Below are 24,209 nucleotides of genomic sequence, written 5' to 3' on the forward strand. Positions count from 1 at the left end.
GGCTGGTTCGAGGTCCACTCAGCCTATGTGATTAGAATTGAGGAGCTATCTGATGGTGAGATAGCGGCCCCGGTCTTGAAAGCCAAGAATAACGGCCAAGAGGATTCGTCGTGCTGACCACACGACCCCTTGTAATCTGCAGGCCTTGGGGCTGAGCAGCGGTCGCTTGGTAGGCCAAGGCCCTTCAAGGGCTGTAGTGCCATGGGGTTCGGTTTTATTGAAGGTACTATATGTAGGATGCTAGTTAGTGTATAATATCACCTATTCAATAAATTACAATGTTAAACAGTTAGGAATTTATCTTTATTTCCATATGAGACATGTTTTGCCTTTCATTGAAGGCATCATCAGTCACAGTACTACCTCAAGGCATAAATCGGGTACCTGATTTGTAATTAAATTGTAATTACTAAGATACAATATTGACATAGGGATAGTCAATGAGAAAAACAATGTTCAGTGATAATATAGATACCAACATATCAGCTGTTGGCTATAAAATACCAGTTGTGAAGGATAACAGCATCGAAATATTAGGGTATGTCTTACAAAGGTTAACTTAACATATTTATATGGGGGCAGTCTAAGGGAAAGATAAGTTACTGGCACCAATAGTTAAGACCACAGGGTATTTAACAGTGTCTAGCAGCAGTGGTCCGTATGAAATATTGACGTTACACTATCAGAAATGTTAGGAAAATGTTACTAAAATTTCAATGAGAATATCAATGTTCATTAATAATATGGAGTTAAAAAGGATTATATTAACATGTTTACATGGGAGCAGTCTAAGATATAGGATACAAGTAGTCGGCACCAATGTGTAAAACCACAGGGCATTTTAACAGTGTCCAGCAGTGGTGGTCTGACATGAATCATTGATGCTACTCTATTAGAAAAGTTAGGAAATTATGAAGCTTATAATATATATTTACATGGAAGCAGTTTGGGGAGAAAGGATACAAAATGTTGACACCAATGTGCATAACAATAATTTCTACCATTGGTTGATGAGCACAGAATTGACAGGACAACTACACAGTAATATTGATATTACTCTATTGAAAAGTTGGGAAATTACAAAGTTTATAATAACATATTTACATGGGAGCAGTTTGGTGAGAGAGGATACAAAATGTCTAGCACCAATGTGCATAAAATTAATTTCTGCCATTAGTTGATGATCACAGTATTGACAAGGCAACTACACAGTAATATGCAGCAGTGGTTTGACCTCAGTTCATAATTATTTGGAATGCTAGGAAAAATATTCAAACGTTTTTTGAGATTGCCAAATGAGGCTTCATTAGGAGAGTAGTCATACTGAAAGCTGTCTGGTTGAAGTCCCAGTTTTGTGAATATGGCTCCATAAGCAACGGTGAATTTGGCTGGCATGTAAGGAAATTTGATTGGGTGTCGTAGTGTTTATGCATAATTTCGGTGTAGTTGAAAAGAAAGGTCGTTAAGTACATGGTGCATTGTGAATGGGAACAATGATGGCCGTTATTTGTTAATAATGGTATTTTCAGGGAACATGCTGCGGGGTTAGAGTCACTCTCTTAAATTGAGTTTTGTTAACTTCTTGATAACTTTGAATGCTATGTGAAAAATACCAGTGTGAGAATGGTTGATGAGACTTTAAAACAATGACGGCCGTTATTTGTTGATAATGGTATTTTCAGGGAACATGTTGCGGGCTTAGAGTCACCCTCTTAACTTGAGTCTTGTTAACTTCTTGATAACTTTGAATGCTATGTGAAAAATACCAGCGTGAGAATGGTTGATGAGACTTTAAACGGAGGTATTGTCGTAATTGAACACGTGAAGAACATCGGGATGATGTTTTGGTTTGTGATGCTGGCCTAGTGAAATAGAATGAAGTTTATATTTGGTATAATCCGCAGTGGAGTGATCAAATGTGAAAGTACACTACGACTGAGTCGGAGTGTCACGGCTAGGACGAGTCATCTTCAATTCTGTCTGTGAAGTGGAGCTTTAGTGGCACGCCATGTTGGTGCTGGTGCGTGCTGGATGCTAGTGTGTTGTTGAAAGCTGTGGTGGATGGAGTGGAAGTTATCCGATATGCCAATGAGAAGCTACTTGTTCAGGGTAAGTGTTGACTGACTATGAAGAAAGCTCAGCCAGTATTCCGCTGAAGAAAAACTGGAAAATATTGAATTAGCATTAAAAATTCCACTGTTGAATATAAATCTGTGAGACTTTTAGGAGTATATTTAGACAGTAAACTTTCTTGGGAAGCACATGTAAATAATTTAACTATTAAGATATCTAGAGGTCTTTTTCTCATACGTAAATTAAAGACATGTGTCAGTCATCATATGATTTTTTTTTTTTTTTTTTTTTTTTTTTTGCTAGGGGCTTTACGTCGCACCGACACAGATAGGTCTTATGGCGACGATGGGATAGGAAAGGCCTAGGAGTTGGAAGGAAGCGGCCGTGGCCTTAATTAAGGTACAGCCCCAGCATTTGCCTGGTGTGAAAATGGGAAACCACGGAAAACCATCTTCAGGGCTGCCGATAGTGGGATTCGAACCTACTATCTCCCGGATGCAAGCTCACAGCCGCGCGCCTCTACGAGCACGGCCAACTCGCCCGGTCATCATATGATTGGTACAGTGTACTTTACCTTTTACCACTCCCACCTTCAGTATGGCATTAGGCTTTGGGGCAACAGTCCTGGTACTTAGAATATTTTTTTATATCAAAAGAAAGCAATTAGAATTTTAATGGGAAATAAGAGAGATAGCTGTGTAAATGCATTTCGCAAATTGCATATAATGAATGACTCTACCTAGCCTATATTATATGTATAGTAGGCCCTAATCTGTTATATGTCAAAGAAAACTTGCAGCATTATAAACAACGTTTGGAAATACATGAACGTTACTCCATGTTAGATTTACCTTCATTTAGATTAAGCAAATATATAAATAACCACTTATATTTGCAATAATTTTTTTAATAAACTTCCAAATATTCTTGTGGAAGCACCAATAAGTAAATGTAAAACTACTCTTAAAACATGGATAACATCAAAGGTTTTTTTTATGATATAAATGATTTCTTTATTTCAGATTTTGGTTCCCTCAAAAGAAAGTGATTATGTGAAATGATTATTTTGTACATGTGAACTTAATGACGAAGTCTATTGTAACTATGTTACTTAATGACTAAAATAGAATCTTGAATCTTAAAAATCATACAGAGTAGATAAAGAGGAATTTGTAGAACCTTTATTGGAAGAGGAACAATATGGTTTTAAGCCCAGAAGAACAACTACAGACCTCATCTTTGCTGTCAGGATGTTAATGGAAAAGCACTGGAAAAAGGGAAACAACTTTTTCTACTATTCCTAGACATCAAAAAGGCTTATGATAGCATACCAAGGGAGTGATTGTGGGAATGCCTAAAAGAGCTGGGATTCACAACAGTCTTATTGCAAAAGTGAAGATGGTGTATAATAAAACCAGAAGTTGTATGCAAGAGGGTTGCGGGCTGTCCAAATAATACAGCAAGGCAGTGCTTGGTCACCCCTTCTATTTATCAGAGTGGTGGATGCGATAATAAAAGCGGATTGCACAGTAAAGGCACTAAAAAAAGGAAGGAGCAACAGGACTTGCAAGCTTTCATCTTTGCACACAACTTGGTGATTCGGGGTGAAACCGAAAATGATGTGGAGGAAAGACTGCAGATATGGAGTTGAGAGTTTAAGAGACATGATTTAAATATCAGCAAGGCTAAGGCAGTGGTGATGATGATGATACAGTGGTGAGATGATGAGCCACAAATCAGACTAAATTACACCAAACTGGACAGTGTTCCGAAGTTTAAGTAGTACAGTAGTATCATAAGACAACCTTGCAAAATATCAGGTGGACAATCAAATTAGCAAGGCAACTGAATAAACAAGTACTGTTGAAAGTTACAATGACACCACGTTAAAGAGACAAGACAACTCAAAACTTTAAGGTGCAGAAATGAAGTTGATATGCACCATGATACAGAAGACCAGAAAGGACAAGATCAGGAACAAAATAGTCCAAAAGGAGACTCCCTTTTTATTTTATAAAAAATGCTATTTGTTCAGGGCATCGACCTAGAAAGATCTTTTGCCCCTACTTGCACCATATGTGAGGAACCTGCGTGTATTTTGTAAATGGCGGAAGTGTAAAGTGTTGAATGTGGGGATAGGAACGTTAAGGACGACACAAACACCCAGTCCCCAGGCCAGGAGTATTAATAATTTACAATTAAAAACCCCTGACCCCGCCGGGAATCGAACCCGGGGCTGCCTGGGGACAGGTGGACGCGTTGTCCCCTACACCGCGGGGCCGGACAGGAGACTCCCTATTACAAAGTGTCCAGAAGGCAAGACTGATGTGATTTGGCTATGTACAAAAGGATGAGTGCAAGCAGGACTACAAAAAGGGAATATGAAAGAGAAGTAAAAGGGAAAAGATCAGTGGGCAGACCCAGAGAAATATGGACCGATCTACTAAAGAAAGATGTCAAGGAGAGGGGACAAGATTGGGGGAAGTTTATGAGAGAACAGAGGTTCATAGACAGACAAAGATGGAGGGGACTCGTACACCACACCTGGGAAACTAGAGATGGTCGACAATGCTGATGATGGGACATCTTTTTGGATTGGAATCTTTAGACTATGGTATACTGTCAGTGTAGGTGAGGACATTCTCAAATGAGGACGAAACATGTACTACATTAATTAATGACTGTGAATTCCATTTAAATTTGTTGTATATCATCTAGTATGGAAAAGGAGGATCAATACATCTCTTAAAAATGTGTAGGCCTGTTGTCAAGTTATATGTCAATACGGATCTAATTATGAAGTTCATTACATGTAATATTCCCGTACCCTGTATACCGCTCGTTCCATTCATTATTTGCCATTGCAACAAGTGTTGCAGTACCTGCTTGCAAGCATTGTGAGAAGAGAGTTCAAAGTAAAATTTCTGAATTTTTAAAATTGTGTGTCTAAATCTTCTTCTTAATTTTCAATCCTAAAGATTGGTTGGCAGCAATTTGTCTTTTCCACTCTTCTCTGTAATCCGCTAATCTCTTAATTTCCACATACGAGCCTATTCCTACGTCATCTCTGATCTCTCTTGAATATTGCAGTCTAGGTCTTCCTCTTTTACCTTGAATCATTCCTTCCATGACATTAACTATGAAATCATTCTGCCTATAGAGATGGCCAATTAATTGGTCTCTTTTATTTCTTATTGTTGCCAAAAAGGATCTTTTTTCACCTATTCATTGAAGAACTTCTTCATTGGTGAGTTTTGCTGTTCATGAGAACTTTTCTATCCTCCTCCAGCACCACATCTCAAATGCTTCCATATGTTTCTTATCACATGGACTAATAGTCCACGTTTCTGAGCCATACAAGGTCACACTCCAGACAAAGCACTTAATAAATCTCTTCTTAGTCTCCAAATACTCTCAATACTGTATATTTAATTGAAGTTTTTTTTGAATTTACCATAAACAATATTGCATGTACATAGGAGTATAACATTTTTGTCCTGTGAGCTCTAGAAATACAAGGTAACCAAGACACAAGACTGTACACAGCAAATGTTACATACCTTCAGTACTCAGAGTAATCCTCATCAGCATCCAGCACCTGTTGCCGATGTGTCTCCAACTGTGCAATGCCCTGGCGATAAAAGTCGGGGATCTTGGATACAAAGGAGTCCACAAGTCTCCTGTGCACCCGCCTCATTGGGGAATAATTCCCTTGAAGGTGGTTGCCCAGGGAATGAAAAAGGTGGTAATTTGTTGGCATTAGGTCTGGGGTGTAGGATGGATCGCACAGGGTCTCCCAGCCAAGTTGCTGTATGGTATCTCTGTTGATCCACACCACATGTAGCTGAGCTGTGTCATGCAGGAGCAGTACAACCTTTAACCATTGCTGGTTTCTTCAGTACCTCTTGCACAGGTTCCAACTGCTGTGAGTACAGATCTGTGGTGATGGTTTGGTCCACTTGTAGGAGCTCGTAGTGCACCACATGTGACTAGTCCACCAGATACAGAGAAGGATCTTGCATTGGTATAGAGTTGGTCAGGAGGTGTGTGGCACAGAATCCCATGGTGACAACCAATGTATGGCAGGCTTGCGTGTGTCATTCAGGACCCACTTTTCATCATCATTGAGCACCTGATCAAATGTTGGGTGCATTGGAATGTTGTGAAAGCAGCAAAATACAGACTATCACTGGTCCTGTTGGCATCCGACAGGATGCACGGTACCTACTTGCTCGACTTGTACGCCTTCCTTATGTGATGCAGGTGAAGTCTTCACTGTTTCTTCAGATATTTGGAAATGTGTGGCAAGCAGACCAAACGTTTGGCTACTGTCCTCTTCTATAACCTCCTGCAAGGCCTCTTCATTCAGCACCTGGAGGCGACCACTGCAGGGGTCATCAAAGATGTCAAAATTGCCCAACTTGAACTTCACGAATCAGCACCTGGCAGTGCGTTCATGTATAGCAGTCTCCCTAGAGGCTTGGCATATGTGGCGACTCAATTTGGCTGGTAACAGGACTACCTTAAAGTCGTAACGCAAATGGCCCTGGACAAGCTACATTAGCACTTCCATCTCTCTATGCCACTGTTCAAGCTATAACTGACTGAGCGAGTTGGCTGTGGAGTTGGTCTCATATAGCTGTGATCTTGCATTCTTCCTAGCCCTTTCTCATACCAAGCATATGCATAAGTCTTTTCCGATTTCACTAAGAGATGGCACCAGCGAACAGAATGCAGCATGTGAATTTGACACATATGTCAGTTTGTTCATCTGACATTAATCTACCAACACACAAGTTGAGTCCGCCAATCACTAGCGCCTGTGTTGTATTGTTTAGCGATCATGTTAATGTTTGTGCCTGAAAAAGAACATTTGTGGCACGCATTGCTTTTCTTATTTAATCAAAAGAAAAGGGCTGTGGAAAGTCGTCGTTTGCTGGTAGAAACATATGGTGAATACGCTCCATCGATTAGGACATGAGAGACGTGGTTTCAACAGTTTAAACATGGTCATTTCAATGTGAAAGGCAGTGCGCGCTCTGTTAGACCACAAAAGTATGAAGACGAGCAATTGCAGGCATTACTGGGTGATGAGCCAACTCAAACACAACAGCAGTTGGCACAAGCATTAAATGCGTCACAAGAAATAATCAGCAGACATTTATGAGCAATGGGGAAGATCAGTAAACTCTGTAAATGGGTCTCACTGCTTCAACATCATGAAAGAAAATAATTTCTGTATCGAATTGTGACGGGTGATGAAAAATGGATTTATTTTGAAAACCCAAAGTGGAGAAAATCATGGCAAGAAGACCATGCTTTGTGCCTGGTGGGACCAGAGCGGTATTGTGTATTATGAACTCTTGAAGCCCGGCGAAACCGTTAATGCACTATGCTATCACCAACAAATGATTAATTTATATCATGCATTGATTGAAAGATGACAGGAATGGGCCAGAAGACATGGCAAAGGGATTTTGTTACACAACAATGTGCCATCTCACACAGCAAAACCAGTGAAAGACACCTTGAAATCACTTAGATGGGACATCCTTTCGCACCCGCCGTACTTTTCCGACCTGGCACCATCTATCACCTCTTCGCATCAATGGGGCACACACTCGCAAAGCAGCAGTTCACCAATTTTGAGGAAGTTGGAAAAATGGCTTGACGAATGGTTTGCAGCAAAAGATAATCAGTTTTTCTGGCATCGTATTCATAACTTAGAAGGATGGGCGAAGTGTGTAGAATCCGATGGCCAATATTCTGAATAAACAAAAAATGAATTTCCCTTGAAAATTATGCGTTTTCTTTACCACAAAACCCGGCACAAACTTATGCATACACCTGGTACTTGTGTTGCCAAAAAACTTCAGTGTGTTAATGAGCCATTAAACAACTAGCAAAAAAGGAAGTATTGTAAAGAGAAACATAATTCCCTGACAAAGTCCTGCACAACACAGTGATGATGATGATAAGAGTTTTATATCTTATGTTACAGCCTACATGGCCATTGGCTGCATTAAATATTTCATTCAAAACTAAAGAATGCAAGTTCAAGGTAGCCAAGGTGGAAAGGCTGAAGGAGAAGTTTAAAGATGTTGAAGATTGTAAGATAGTTAGATACTGAATATAGGAAAATCAAGGAAACTTTGCTGATAGACTCCCTTTCATTTAAAAGAAACCTCTCATACTCAATTTTAAATGACGCATTGAAGTATGTATGTAGTAGTAACAGAAAACAAAGGTTTGTAAAAGATAGGAAAATGAAAGTCTTCCTAGATCTCATTAATCTAATAACAGGGTGGTGGGGAATAAGTGTTGGCCAAGGCAGGTCAAATTGGAAGGATGGTAAAGGGGAGCTTAGTATGTAGGATGTATGTAGAAACTTTTGTTGGAATTCAGAAAAGGTCTTTTGATTGTATGTACTTTATTGAAATATATATACTGTATTTTTAACTGTTCCTCTTTGATTTGTATCCATATTCTTATATTGTGGTTAATATTCAATGTTTTGTAGGTTGTATCCTGCCCAGGGGAAGAAAAATTAAAGTCACAAAGCCTCATAACCATGAACCTGACTTAGACTTGCCTGTTGCTCTCACTGTGAGAGATAGAATCTTACAGCGCTGTCGTATGGAAACTGTACCTCTTAAAGATATTTATAATGAAGAAATTGCCAGGTATACTGTTTTTTGAATATTTGTCTACCAACCTTCCTACTTATTTACTTTTACGATGTCTTTTTTGGTAGAAGTTCAGTATGTTTCCTGGGCTAGCACCATGATGAGTGTGTGCTGCAGCAAGCACAGGGGACAATGCTGCTGCTGCTGCTGCTTCCGTTGTTATTATTGGCGGTATCTTACTCAGTTGCTCACACAATGCTGTCATCTTTCAATGTAAATACTGGGAGATAGATGGGGTAGGGGTAGAGGATGAAGCATTCTTTCTTTATTGGCATGTGCACCTCCTAGCTAGAGGCAAAATCCATTGGTCTAAAACATCAGGGATGCTTAGCATAGAGCCTCTCAAAGAGAATGGCAGACCATTAGTCTAATTATTTGGGAGTTTTTATTGTTCCCCTTTGGTAATAAAATTTGTGTTGAATTCTGGGACTGATGCCATGTTGGATTATTTTCAGCAGTGTTTGTTTTGCCAGCTACTTTGGAAAATGTCACTCAATTTGTGATAATTTCCTAGAAATGTAAACATCTATCGTAGGGCAGGCAGGTTGGTCCTCAGCAGTGGCAATGAACACTTCTCTCTCTCTCATACTTATAATTCAAGGTAAGATAAATAAGATTCATCTTCCTAAAAGATGTATTTTAAGTTTAAGGACCATGCTGAACTTCTGCTATCTTTTCAGTTTTTAGCAGTTTTCAGATAATTCACACAATGTATTTTAAGTAGTAATAAATGAAATAACATTCTTTGACTCTTCCAATAACTCTAACACCACACATTTGGCTCTAAAATGAAGAGAATTTTCTAAATGTTTTAAGATCTGTCCTTTTCAAACTGATATGAATTTTCCATTAAAAAAAAAAAAATGTTTGCCCTTAGTTTGGTATTTACTCATTTGTGATCCCATCCATCCATCTCACCATCAGCATTCTTCTGTAACATTTTTTTCTGTATCAGTGTCTTTCATTCACATATGGCTACACTCCTGACATACTTTGTAGTACGCTTACAATAAGATAATCAATATTCAGCGTATTGGCTACGTGGTTTGGTGCACATAGCTACAGTATTACTTTTCATTCGGGATATAGTGGGTTCGAATCCCAATGTTGACAGCCCTCAAGATGGTATTAGGTGGTTTTCCATTTTCACACCAGGCATTCATGGCTGTACCCTTTTTAAGGCCTCGGTCGCTTCCTTCCTAATCCTAGCCCAGACAAAATAACTGAAAAAAAATCATTGATACCTCATTCGACTGATTTGTGGGTTATCAGTCTTCTATAAAAGAGTGCATTGTACTAAGGAGTAAATGGACATTTTTCTCTTTCCCTGTATTTTTCCCTTACTCAGCTTGATTTATTGCCTCCATTCTATCTTTGTTTTGTTATCAAACCATAATATTCATCGGGATATTTGTGAATACACACATACTTTCATTAGCCCATAGGTTGTTCTACCTTACAAGTTCTCAGCCTCCAAAGTGGATTAAACTCCTGTATAAGCGTCTAATTGAGCTAACACTGTGGCTTCTTCTACTTTCATGTTTCATACCTTGAAATCATCTTCAGATTGTAATGGGAGTTCTCTGTCTGTTTCTCTAAATGTCTACGATGCAGCCAATTAGTTTGTACTCTACCTTCCTCATTTGCTTCCTAGAATCTCATTGTTGAAGTTTTTCTCTAATAAAACATTACAATCAAACTGGTACTTTTAATTACAGTAGATGACCCTATCTCTTATCCAACAAATATGCATAAATTTCCACTGCCTTCATCAGTGGAAATAAATTTAAAATATTGGCCTTGAATCTGCCTTCAATCAACAGTTGTATGGCACATTTCTTTTTTTTGCTAGTTGCTTTACGTCGTACCAACACAGATAGGTCTTATGGCGACAATGGGACAGGAAAGGGCTAGGAGTGGGAAGGAAGCGGCCATGGCCTTAATTAAGGTACAGCTCTGACATTTGCCTGGTGTGAAAATGGGAAACCACGGAAAAGCATTTTGATGGCTGCCGACAGTGGGATTCAAACCTACTATCTCCCGAATACTGGATACTGGCCGCACTTAAGCGACTGCAGCTTGTCGTATTCTATGAACAGGACAGGCTGAGGACTTGGGTTCGAATATCAGATTGACCTTTATAAAAACACTTTCTGACACCATTAAATTCTTAGTCTAATTTATTTAAACAAACTATCAAATATACCCTTCCAATAATATTACACCACACTTGTAATTATTCTCTTCTCAATATTACTTTTAAATAACCAGTTTATCAGTCTCTGACATCCTTGGAAAATACACACACTTCTATGATCCACTTTACAACATTTATAAATTCCCTTCAGTCTTTAAAGTTTCTTAACTAGTTGATACTTATCTCGGGTTGTGAAGCTTCTTTCTTCTTGCTTCTCTCTTGAATCCTCATTGTGGTGTTCCTCTGAATCTTCCCTGACGGTTTCAGGACTCGAACACAGAACTCTAAGGTGAATGCTAACTGAAGCTACAGTCTCCTTCGAACACTCAGTGGGCTCTCTAAGTACTGTCTCTGTACTTTACCCTGTGGGACACTGCTAACCAGTTCTGCTGCTTGACAGTCTTAATTGCTGCCTAATTTGAATAACCTCTTATACTGCTGTCTTCACTAACTGGTGGCAGGCTCAACTACTGCCTAATCTGACTAACTTCATATACTGCTATCTTCACTGACTTTATTCTACAGTGTCTCTTCTCTGCCAAGTAATCTAGTGTCTGTCCCTTCCCAAGAGAACGTTCCTTTCCAATATTATAGAATAACTGCCTGAATGATACCAGGATTACTACCAACAGAATGACCAGAAAGATGCAGAATGCCCGAATGACCGAATGACCAAATGACCAAAAGGCTCCTTTGTCACTCCCCTTTATCATTTCTCTGAGCTTCTGGAAGAAGTCATCCCCTACTACTATGTTCCCTCACATTACCGATCTGTTAGTTTCCTATTGGTTACTTCAAGTGTGGTCCCACCCGTCTCATGGATGTACATGTGACTGGTGACCTTCCAGAGATTCTTTCTAGAAAGAATTATTGCACCACAGTATGCGTTCTTATTTTTACAGGGCACCTTGCTACGTGACCAACAACAGGTTTGCTTTTCCTGGTCCGCCCTCTAAAAGCTTCTAACTATGACCTTGTAGTCTGTTTACTTGTTTCTCTGACCAATATTCTGATTGCACAAGTTTGCCTCATTCTCAGCTCACTGAAATGTTCCAAGTTGAGACTAGCTTTAAGAAATGCTTTTAATCATAATGTCGTAGGACAGGTATCCTAATTATGATAAAACCTTCAATACTCGTATTTTGAAGTTTTACGATGAGCCGAAAGTATTATGTTATTATATTTATGTTTCGTGTCCATGGATGTATAACATGCATATGCTTATCCTGGTTAACATAGCAACGGACGTACGGACACACAGACTTCCAATATGGCGTCAAGGAACAGCACCATTAGGTCTCTGATGTGAAACATGTATATTTTCTTTGTAGATTGTTTTTGAGACGAGTGATTGTTTTTCTTCTTCTGACAGGATACGTTCGTAGTGATAATAAAATTGTTTTAGAAATACGTAAAAGTGTTCTCGTGTGATATTTTTATTGCGTAAAATAGAAAATCGCATATAGAGAACGACAAATTGGTGACCGTGACAGGACTTTCGAAGTTTAATGATGAAGATTGATCAAATGACCGTCGTGATTTTACGAAAGGCGCTGATATCCCGAGGGTTACCGACGGCTGGGAGCAAGTCGGAACTACAAGAGAGACTACGCCAGGATCTGATAGAAAATGAAGAAGACCCAGGTAGCTTCGATTTTGAAGTCGTCTCGGAGAAGGAAGCCAACGACCGGATGCTTATGCAACTAACTAGTTTGATCGGGACACAATCTGAAAAACTCGAAGGGAAAATCGAGACTCAGGCTCAAGAGATAAAAGGCCGAATCGATTCCTTGGTAAGAGATCTGAAAGAAGATATTACAAAAATTAATGATAAAATCAACAACGTAGAATTAGATGTAGACAAAGTAGTAAATGAAATGCATACCTTGGAAAACAAAGTTGAAGAAAAGATTGGCGAAATCGAGCGGGAATCCAACCAGTTTAAAACCGAAGTAAGCCAGAAACTTACAAAGTTTGAATCTGAGGTTAAGAGAAAAATTTCAACCCTGGAAGAAAACATTTCCGTAGGCAATGGTCAACCTAACAGAGGTAAGGACCTTTCCCTTGGGATACCGGTCGATCTCAGAGTAATCAGAGATAGCCTACCAGAATTTCATGGGAGATTGGAAGAGTGTCCTAAAGTATTCCTAAAGACATCAGAATCTCTACTAGGTAGGACAAATATACCTACGGAGATATACTTACAACTTGTCAGTCAACAACTAAAAGCATCAGCAGGGACTTGGTGGCAGAATATAAAAGGGCTCAGCCTCGACTGGGAGGAATTTAAGAAGGAATTCGTTCAGAGATTTGACTCAAAGTCTGTCCAAGCATCGGTCCAAAAGAAGTTCCTTACTGAAACACAACCCAGTGGGATGAGAGCAGGAGCTTTCATAATTCAAAAACTCCAACTATTTAAACGAGTCCATGAAAAAGAAAATATTGACACGAGCGTTCCTTATATAATCGAGCTGCTACATGATAAGATACGATCACTTGTTAAAGTGGCACAACCAAAAACTTTTGAAGAGCTCCGTCACATCGTAGCAAAATTGGACGAGGAAACCAGTTACCATTCCTCGAGAACGAAAATCTCAACAGCGGAGACATCCAAGAAATGTTACCGTTGCGGGCAGATCGGGCATTTTAAGGGACAATGTCCGGAAAACTAGCTTGGGACCGTCCGAGCTGGGGGAAGGAGGGTTCCGGAATGAAGCAGCCCCAGATACATGACACCTGGCTGGAAGGTAAATATATTGGTCAAATTTGTAGTGATGAGCCTAGTTCACCCCACCCGGCTATTAATCTGACGATTGATGATAAGCCGGTAATCGCTATCCTTGATACTCAAGCTTCACACTCGTTTGTGTGCATGAATGTGGCTAAATTTTTAGAACCTATCAGTCCTGATAAGGTGGAAACAGTCAGAGGGGCAGTTCGTCACACACATTATCAGATTGATGGTTGTACTTTCCTTCGAGCCAAATGCTCCCCTGAAGTCATAGACATACCAGTGAAGGTTATCAAGGATTTGATACCTGACATAATCTTAGGACATGACTTCTTAACTAAATATGGGGTAGTAATAGATTACACAGCTAATGAAATATTCCTTGGTAATAGGAAAAGATGTAGACTGGCATGGGTTGAATAAAAGCTCTCGAGTCACAAACAGTTGAACCCAAGGTATGGGCGGAACTGAAAACAGGACCGTTGAGGGTGGACGAGAAGGAAGATCTTGAGAAATTACTGAATAAGTTCCCGGAGGTCATCACTGATAAAATCGGGTTTACTACAACGGTAAAACATAAAATAACATGCAAGGATAATACACCAGTCAAACAAAGGCCCTACCCACTGAACCCAGATAAGCGAAAATTTGTAATAAGGAAGGTCAAGGAAATGGAGAACCAAGGTTTGATTGAGCCTTCGGTATCAAGATGGGTTTCTCCGATAGGATTACCTAAGAAAAAAAGTGGGGATTACCGACTGTGTATAGATCTACGTCAAGTTAATAACAAGACTATATCAGATGCTTACCCCATGCCGGATCTATGCCACCTGATAAAGCAGGTGAGTGGGGCAAAAGTCTTCAGTACCCGCGATTTGAACTCTGGCTACTGGCAAGTCAAAGTCGAAGAAGAATCGCGACCGATGACTGCTTTTTCTACCCCAAGAGGACTTTATCAATTCAGAGTCATGCCCTTTGGTCTTAAGAATGCTCCAGCCACCTTTATGCGTCTGATGGACGAAGTCTTCTCAGGATACACAGGGGAATTCTGTCAGGTCTATTTGGATGACATCCTCTTATATAGCAAGACATTTTCGGTCCATTTGGAACACCTAGCTAGAATATTAGATTGAGGATCCATGGACTTACTTGCCAAGTCAAGAAGTGTCAGTTCGCATCAAACTCGGTTGAGTACTTAGGTCATGTAGTGACGGACAGGGGATTAGAGAGACAAATTGAGAAGAATAGGGCCATTCAAGAACAAGAAAGACCTCGAACGAAACGCCAGGTACGTCAATTTTTAGGCCTCTGCGGGTGGTACAGTAGTTTTGTGCCGCACTTTGAGACGAAAGCTGCTCCGTTAACTGACCTCCTCAACAAGAACATACTATTTAAATGGACTCAGAGGGAAGAAACAGCCTTCCAGGAGATTAAAAGAGCTATTTGTGATGCTCCTAGTCTAGCCTATCTGGATACAAACCGGGAAGTCTGCTTACAGACGGATGCGAGTGACGTCGGTCTTGGGGCTGTACTGTTTCACGAGAAAGAAGGAGGAAGCAAGGATATAATTGAGTATGCCAGTAGGAAACTTTCTCCTTCCGAAAGAAACTATTGTACAGCCAAGAAGGAAGCATTAGCAGTGGTGTGGGCTGTGTGGAAGTTTAGAGGTTACCTAGAGGAAAGGAAGTTCAGGCTATTTACGGATAACTCTTCACTTCAGTGGTTGAACCAAGTATCTGGATTGAAGTCCTAAACTCATGCGATGGGCCTTGATCCTTGCCGACTTTGACTTGGAGATTTGTCACGTTCCTGGTGTGACCAATCAAGCGGCGGATAGCCTATCAAGAAATCCTGAGGACGGGCAGGTATCAGCGACGAATTTATTAGAGATAGAGATCCCTCTGCCAACTAAGAGGCCTCAGAACGATCATGTGCTTCTTGCTATCCATCGAAGGAATAATGAGATCGATTTGGAATTAATAAGGAAATGGCAAACTGAGGACATGTCCTGTAACCGAATGAAATCCTGGATCAGCAAACGCAGCACTAATCGTCAATCTGTCCCAGTCCAGTTTAAGATGTGCTATAAGAACTTCTGACTTGAAGACGGCATACTCAAATACATTTCACATCTGCCTGGATCTTCCCCGGTCATCGTCATCCCGAAGTTGCAAACCACGAGGATTTTGAATAAATATCATGATGATCCAGAAGCAGGGCATCCTGGTCAAGAGGAAACATATTCTTCGATTCGGCGACGTTTCTTCTGGATACACATGCGTCAAGAAATTAAGAGCTACGTCCAAGCATGTGTTATCTGTGCTCGCACTAAGGCGAACAATCAGAAGGCGAGTACCAGCATGAGAGGACGCTGACCCCATCAACCTTGGGAGGTACTCGCTATTGACCTTATGGGACCCTACCCTAGGACATCTCGGGGAAAAACGGGAATAATCATGGTGACTGACCTATTCACCAGATGGGTGGAAGCATTCGCCATCCCCGAAGCTACATCGGGACGTATCATACACCTCTTAAGGACGGAAGTCTTCAGTCGTTATGGATATCCTCGGTGTATACTCACAGACAATGGTAGTCAATTCACTTCGAGACAGTGGTTGCAAACTTTGTTAGAATGGGGAATCGAACACTGGACGACACCAATCTACCACCCACAAGCGAATCCAACCGAACGGAGAAATCAGGAGCTAAAGAAGATGTTCCGAATTCACTTGGTTGACAAAGAACATACCAAGTGGGACCAACAGCTACATGAGTCCCTTTTGGCCATCAGGCAGCGGATTAATCGCGTCACAGGTTTCTCGCCCGCAGAACTTTTTCTTGGACGTCCAATTAAGAGAACCGGCGACTGGGACTTCATCCATAGACGAGAGGAGGAACCGGAGGGTCTTGATACATGGTATGTGCATAACCAGCAGCGAATGCAACAGGGACATAGCCAAGCAGAAGAGCGTTCCAGCTGAGAACAACGATACACGGAAGAAACGGAGCTCAGACCGGGAGCACTAGTTCTTTGTCGAAACCATCCCCTCAGCAACAAGCCTCAAAAGTTCCACGCTGGGATGGCCCCAAAATGGCTCGGACCTTTTGAGGTGGAGAAAAAGTTGGGAAATGGTGTGTATCTTCTGAAAACTATGCCGCCGACGAAGGTGCATACGTCAGAATTAAAGGTATTACCTCAACCCCTAACAGAAGGCGGAGGGACCGGCGAGTGGGAACTCTCTAAAGGACCCCAGAAGGACACGAACTCCAGAGAGGATCAACATGTGTCGGTACCGACCTTGGAGGATGAGAGAACTGAAGACATGGAGATCGGGATCTCTAGGTATAATTTAAGACCTAGAAGTCCGACTCGTTGGCTGAACGGTCAGCGTACTGGCCTTCGGTTCAGACGGTCCCGGGTTCGATTCCAGGCCGGGTCGGGGATTTTAACCTTCATTGGTTAATTCCACTGGCACGGGGGCTGGGTGTATGTGTTGTCTTCATCATCATTTCATCCTCATCACGGCGCGCAGGTCACCTATGGGTGCCAAATAGAAAGACCTGCACCTGGCGAGCCGAACCCGTCCTGGGATATCCCGGCACTAAAAGCCATACGACATTTCATTTCAAGACCTAGAAACAGAAAGGTCCGGAATCAGTATTGAAGGTTTTAGGGGGGGATAATTGTCGTAGGACAGGTATCCTAATTATGATAAAACCTTCAATAATCGTATTTTGAAGTTTTACGATGAGCCGAAAGTATTATGTTATTATATTTATGTTTCGTGTCCATGGACGTATAACGTGCATATGCTTATCCTGGTTAACATAGCAACGGACGTACGGACACACAGACTTCCAATATGGCGTCAAGGAACAGCACCATTAGGTCTCTTCTTCTGACAGGATACATTCGTAGTGATAATAAAATTGTTTTAGAAATACGTAAAAGTGTTCTCGTGTGATATTTTTATTGCGTAAAATAGAAAATCGCATGTAGAGAACGACAATAATTACAATTCTGCACTTATTCACTGAACTGATATTCTATTACACTTACTCATTCACTTCCACTGTTTCTTGCTGTATCTTCCTTTTATATATTACACTTAAACTACTCATGAGTATTAGGGATTTCTGACTGGGAGGTCACAGATCGAATCTCATTCGATGCGCTCGCCCCATAATTTCCCACGGAAGGACGTGATGCGAATCGGTGCTCGCGATACCTCCCCGCCCAGGTAAAGAAGTGTATCGCGACCCACGTTGCGATAACTTCTGTCAGTCCCTTCTCTTTGACTTTTTTATACTCTGGCTTTGTCTTTGATCCTCTGGCTACGGGATGTTTGTACTTTTTCTTTATCCTCCTCTATCTCTGAAATACCTGACTCTGATTCTAGGTTATGAATACTAGGCCTAGTGTCAATTACTCTAGGTCTCTCAAAATGCACTACTATGTCATCGTCTGATGACTTCGCCTTCACTCGACTTGCATTAATTATCTTTTGCTTGACGCAAATTTTCATACAACACCCAGTAGCTGAATCCCAATATTTCTTTTTACATATGCTAACAAGACATGGATTACAACATTTACAACACATTAATATAGCAAGTATGGCTACAATAGTCCATACGATTATTTTATAGACGTTAAAATTGGAATACATGTGATTTGTATACATTTCCTTTTCTTTATCAATGATTAAGTTCTCGACTTCCTCTACTTTCTTGCCTGCATGTTTAAAGTCCTCAACATGTGTTAACAAACTGTGCAAGGGGCTTCATTTAAATTTATTACATCTCCTAATTTTAAATCACTGTTCAAATGTATACAACAATCATATTCTAACAAGACATCTGGTATTAAATCTTTCCTGTCAGTGGTATTTACCTTTTCTGTGGACCGTATTTTACTGTTTAGTCCATACACTGTACAATATTCATAAAATGTAATTATCCCTGAATTATTTAAAGTCACCTCAGTGGTGTCCTTACACACTACAGTTATTTTTGTTGGTTCTGGTGCTAGATACACATATTCAATCAATCAATACTGATCTGCATTTAGGGCAGCCGCCCAGGTGGCAGATTCCCTATCTGTTGTTTTCCTAGCCTTTTCCTAAATGATTTCAAAGAAATTGGAAATTTATTGAACATCTCCCTTGGTAAGTTATTCCAATCCCTAACTCCCCTTCCTATAAATGAATATTTGCCCCAGTTTGTCCTCTTGAATTCCAACTTTATCTTCATATTGTGATCTTTCCTACTTTTATAAACGCCATTCAAACTTATTCGTCTACTAATGTCATTCCACGCCATCTCTCCGCTGACAGCTCGGAACATACCACTTAGTCGAGCAGATCTTCTTCTTTCTCTCAATTCTTCCCAACCCAAACATTGCAACAATTTTGTAACGCTACTCTTTTGTCGGAAATCACCCAGAACAAATCGAGCTGCTTTTCTTAGGATTTTTTTCCAGTTCTTGAATCAGGTAATCCTGGTGAGGGTCCCATACACTGGAACCATACTCTAGTTGGGGTCTTACCAGAGACTTATATGCCCTCTCCTTTACATCCTTACTACAACCCCTAAACACCCTCATAACCATGTGCAGAGATCTGTACCCTTTATTTACAATCTCATTTATGTGATTATCCCAATGAAGATCTTTCCTTATATTAACACCTAGATACTTACAATGATCCCCAAAAGGAACTTTCACCCCATCAACGCAGTAATTAAAACTGAGAGGACTTTTCCTATTTATGAAACTCATAACCTGACTTTAAACCCCGTTTATCAACATACCATTGCCTGCTGTCCATCTCACAACATTTTCAAGGTCACGTTGCAGTTGCTCACAATCTTGTAACTTATTTATCACTCTATAGAGAATAACATCATCCGCAAAAAGCCTTACCTCCGATTCCACTCCTTTACTCATATCATTTATATATATATAAGAAAACATAAAGGTCCAATAATACTGCCTTGAGGAATTCCCCTCTTAATTATTACAGGGTCAGATAAAGCTTTGCCTACTCTAATTCTCTGAGATCTATTTTCTAGAAATATAGCAACCCATTCAGTCACTCTTTTGTCTAGTCCAATTGCACTCATTTTTGCCAGTAGTCTCCCATGATCCACCCTATCAAATGCTTTAGACAGGTCAATCGCGATACAGTCCATTTGACCTCCAGAATCCAAGATATCTGCTATATCTTGCTGGAATCCTACAAGTTGAGCTTCAGTGGAATAACCCTTCCTAAAACCGAATTGCCTTCTATCGAACCAGTTATTAATTTCACAAACATGTCTAATATAATCAGAAAGAATGCCTTCCCAAAGCTTGCATACAATGCATGTCGAACTTACTGGCCTGTAATTTTCAACTTTATGTCTATCACCCTTTCCTTTATACACCGGGGCTACTATAGCAACTCTCCATTCATCTGGTATAGCTCCTCCGGCCAAACAATAATCAAATAAGTACTTCAGATATGATACCATATCCCAACCCATTGCCTTTAGTATATCCCCAGAATGATCAATTCCAGCCACTTTTCTAGTTTTCAACTTTTGTATCTTATTGTAAATGTCATTGTTATCATACGTAAATTTTATTACTTCTTTGGCCTTAGTCTCCTCCTCTGTCTCGACATCATCCTTGTAACCAACAATCTTTACATACTGCTGACTGAATACTTCTGCCTTTTGAAGATCATCACATACACACTCCCCTTGTTCATTAATTATTCCTGGAATGTCCTTCTTGGAACCTGTTTCTGCCTTAAAATACCTATACATACCCTTCCATTTTTCACTAAAATTCGTATGACTGCCAATTATGCTTGCCATCATGTTATCCTTAGCTGCCTTCTTTGCTAGATTCAATTTTCTAGTAAGTTCCTTCAATTTCTCCTTACTTCTACGGCCGTTTCTAACTCTATTTTTTTCCAGTCTGCATCTCCTTCTTAGTCTCTTTATTTCTCTATTATAATAAGGTGGGTCTTTACCATTCCTTACCACCCTTAATGGTACAAACCTGTTTTCGCATTCCTCAACAATTTCTTTAAACCCATCCCAGAGTCTGTTTACATTTTTATTTACCGTTTTCCACCGATCATAGCTACTTTTTAGAAACTGCCTCATGCTTGCTTTGTCAGCCATATGGTACTGCCTAACAGTCCTACTTTTAAGACCTTCCTTTCTATCACATTTATTTTTAACTACCACAAAAACAGCTTCATGATCATTAATACCATCTATTACTTCAGTTTTCCTATAAAGCTCATCTGGTTTTATTTTCTTTAATGAACAACCATGTTAATTGTTCAATGTGAGTGACATCTTTTGCACAGTTTTTTGGTACAGTATTTGTCTCTTTTAATAGAGTAACTATACAGTCTTTGTCTGCCTGTATTATCTTTAGTGGAAAGTCTGATTTGCATACCCTACATTCCTCGTTAATTTCTTTACATTTTCTTATTTGCTTATCAGTTAAGTATGCATATAATTGCTTTTCTGCATCAATTACAATAAAACCTTTCTCTGTTCTAATGTGTACAAATTCTCCTATGTTATTTTGCACTGGTGTTGGGAAAGGAAGTATTTCATACAATTTATAAGTCTTTTTGTCACTAAGAGGCATCATTATTACATATGCCAGCACATTCTTATTAATAAATGCATTTACATTTACAATCTTATAGATTAAATGTTCTTGAGTCGTTCCCAGCTCAAATGGTAAGGTCATACTGTGTGGAAATTGATCCCTAGATTTTCTATAGGCTCTTATAATTTCTGTGGGGCTTAAAATTTGCACATGTATAATCCCTAATTGTGCATACATTATCCCTGATGCTATTACCATATATTGATCATACAACTGTGATATCAGATCCTCAATTTCGAACAGCTGCCTATTGACTGTAATTTCTATATCCATTTGTGTAAATACTTGTTTTAACTGACCCGTTTCATTTTTAAGAAATTCTTTTATTTGTTCTAAGTTTTTATTCAAGCGTAACTCATTAGCTGTTACATCATATAAAGTACTATTGACCGATTGTAGAGTTGACTTAACTACGGTTAACTGTTCCTTCGCGATTTTGATCATTGACATCTGCTCTTTCTCTAACTCTGAAGTTTTATTTTGATAGTATTCGGAGTCGTTTTCATCTAATGTGCCAAATAATGTTTTAGATATCGTTCCTATCACTATCACTATCACTATCAGCCATATTCAATCGTTTTTACGATGTGGCCTCTTTAAGTCCAAAGCAAGGTAGGTTTTCATGAGGTCTCTCCATCTGGGACGGTCTTGAGCGATGTTCTGCCAATTGATCCCAGTAATCTTCCAGATGTCTTTATCCCATCTGTCCGGTGGTCTTCCCCTTGGTCTGAGATGATCTTTCGGACACCACTCAAGCACAAGCTTTGTCCACCTACCATCAGTTCTCCGAGCAACATGGCCTGCCCACTGCCATTTTAGGGTAAATACCCTTTCTAAAATGTCACTGACCTTCGTGACTGACCTGATGTAATCTGCTCTCTTCCTGTCTTTCTTCGTCAAGCCTAGCATGAATCGTTCCATAGCTCTTTGGGTTGTTCTGAGTTTTTGCTTAACAAACTCGCTCAATGTCCAGGTTTCACAACCATAAGTCAGTACGGGGAGAACACTCTGGTCAAAGACTATCTTCTTTAGGTGGGGTGGCATGTTGGATTTGAATTTGGATTTTCGCGTTTACCCTTTTTTTTTAGTAAATTGCTTTATTGTTTCTTTTAATTCTTGAATCTTTTGCAATTGGCTTGCTTCTAGCTGTATTTCGTGTCGACAAGTGTGATTTAATTCTTGCTGTAATTGATAGCACAATGTTTGGGTCTTTTGCATATTTTTCTGTATAACAATGTACGCATCATTTAATTTACTCAAATTTACATAAGTGATTAATTTCCACTCTATGGAATATAATTGCATTTCCCCTTGATTCTTAAAATAAACACCTGGTGTTTTCTCGTGAGGCATAATCTGAAAATCTAACACCTCTCCCATAAAATTTAATATGCATATTAAAGCTAGAGTATAGACTATTTTCGTTCTGGGATTCCCCATATCGTTTGTCGTATGACCTGTAAAGAAAACAAAAAGTCGCTATACTTTTGTAAGTGTAATATTCTTGTGTTAGTTTATCTTATTCTACTGATTCAGGTTGTTCATTACATCTACATTACAGTCACTATGTATGTAGGGGTTTGTTATTAATTCGTGTCACCTTCAAATACAGGGGCACTTATTTATTAAGTGCAGGACTCAGCTTTTCCAGCGCTGTTGTCCTTTTGCGAGGTTGACATCTAGACTGTGGCCTCGCTATCTCACAGTCTTTTCGTGACGTGTACTAAGGATATATACGCACTGATATTTCTGTACCAAAATTCCTTGGCTTCAATATCCCCAGGTTAAATTTCTAATTTCTCTTCAAAATTTTGCACGCAGTTTGGCACGGTATTTCTACTAACCACACCAGCAACTATCGATAGTTTTAAAAAGCCGTTGGGATGGTGAAGAGCGCAAGACCATCGCGGCCGAAATGAAGCCAATCCTTTCTCACATTCAAATATATAATTTTAATCTGTTCCTATGCACCTTTATTAATTTTCCCTTTCTGTTAGTTTTTAGAAGACAGTTTACGCCATCAATTCGCTCTATCTCATAGGGGCCTCTAAACGGAGGTTCTAGCTTTCGGGACCTACCCCGTCTCAGGGTTTCATCCCTTAACAATACTTTATCTCCTACCTGTAAGGTTAGGTCGTGCTGTCGTTTGTCATATCTCTCTTTTTCTTTCTCTTTATTCTGTATTAGTGTTTTTCGAGCAATCTCATGGTTTTCTTGTAGTTGGCGAGTTAAGTCTTCGACTACATTTTGATACTCATTATAAAATGTCTCGGGTTTCCTTTGGAGAACTCCCGGAATATTCGCCTTTCTTTCAAATATTAATTCATAGAGCGTAAATCCTGTATTACTGTGTTTTGAAGTATTGTACACGAACGTGGCTGTGGGTAAATATTCATCCCAATCGTTCTGTTCCTTGCAAATATAGTGACGCAAATACTCGGTGAGCACTCTGTGTGCTCTCTCTATACTACCATTACTTTGTGGCCGAAATGCACTTGTGTGTACCTTTTAAATTCGTAAAATTTTGCACAGCCTTTTAAAAGTTTGACTCATGAAGTTGCTTCCCATGTCAGTCAAAATTGAGCTCGGTATCCCAAATACACTAATAATGTTCATTACCAATGCCTTCGCCACAGTATCAGCTTCCTGATTAACCATTGGTACTGCAACTAAATATTTGGACAATTGGTCCTGGCGAGTAAGTATGAACTTATACTGTCTTTCGCTAACTGGTAGGGGGCCTACGACATCCAGTGATATCTTTTCGAAAACAGTATTTGGAGTATCTGTTAATACTAACGGTGCTCTAATTTCCGGACCTGTAATTTTATTTCTCTGACA

General features: G+C 39.8%; 1 protein-coding gene across 1 annotated transcript in view; it reads left to right on the forward strand.

Annotated features, from left to right (window-relative positions):
* The window catches only part of LOC136877815 (uncharacterized), a 246,232-nt gene that overhangs the window by 72,808 nt on the left and 149,215 nt on the right, over positions 1 to 24,209 (forward strand). The window contains exons 6-7 of the mRNA XM_068228752.1: positions 1,959 to 2,109; positions 8,594 to 8,756. Coding sequence (XP_068084853.1) covers positions 1,959 to 2,109; positions 8,594 to 8,756 — 314 coding nt within the window. The remainder of the gene's footprint in view (positions 1 to 1,958; positions 2,110 to 8,593; positions 8,757 to 24,209) is intronic.

Source organism: Anabrus simplex, chromosome 7 (assembly GCF_040414725.1).
Source record: "Anabrus simplex isolate iqAnaSimp1 chromosome 7, ASM4041472v1, whole genome shotgun sequence".
Taxonomy (NCBI): Eukaryota; Metazoa; Arthropoda; class Insecta; order Orthoptera; family Tettigoniidae; genus Anabrus; species Anabrus simplex.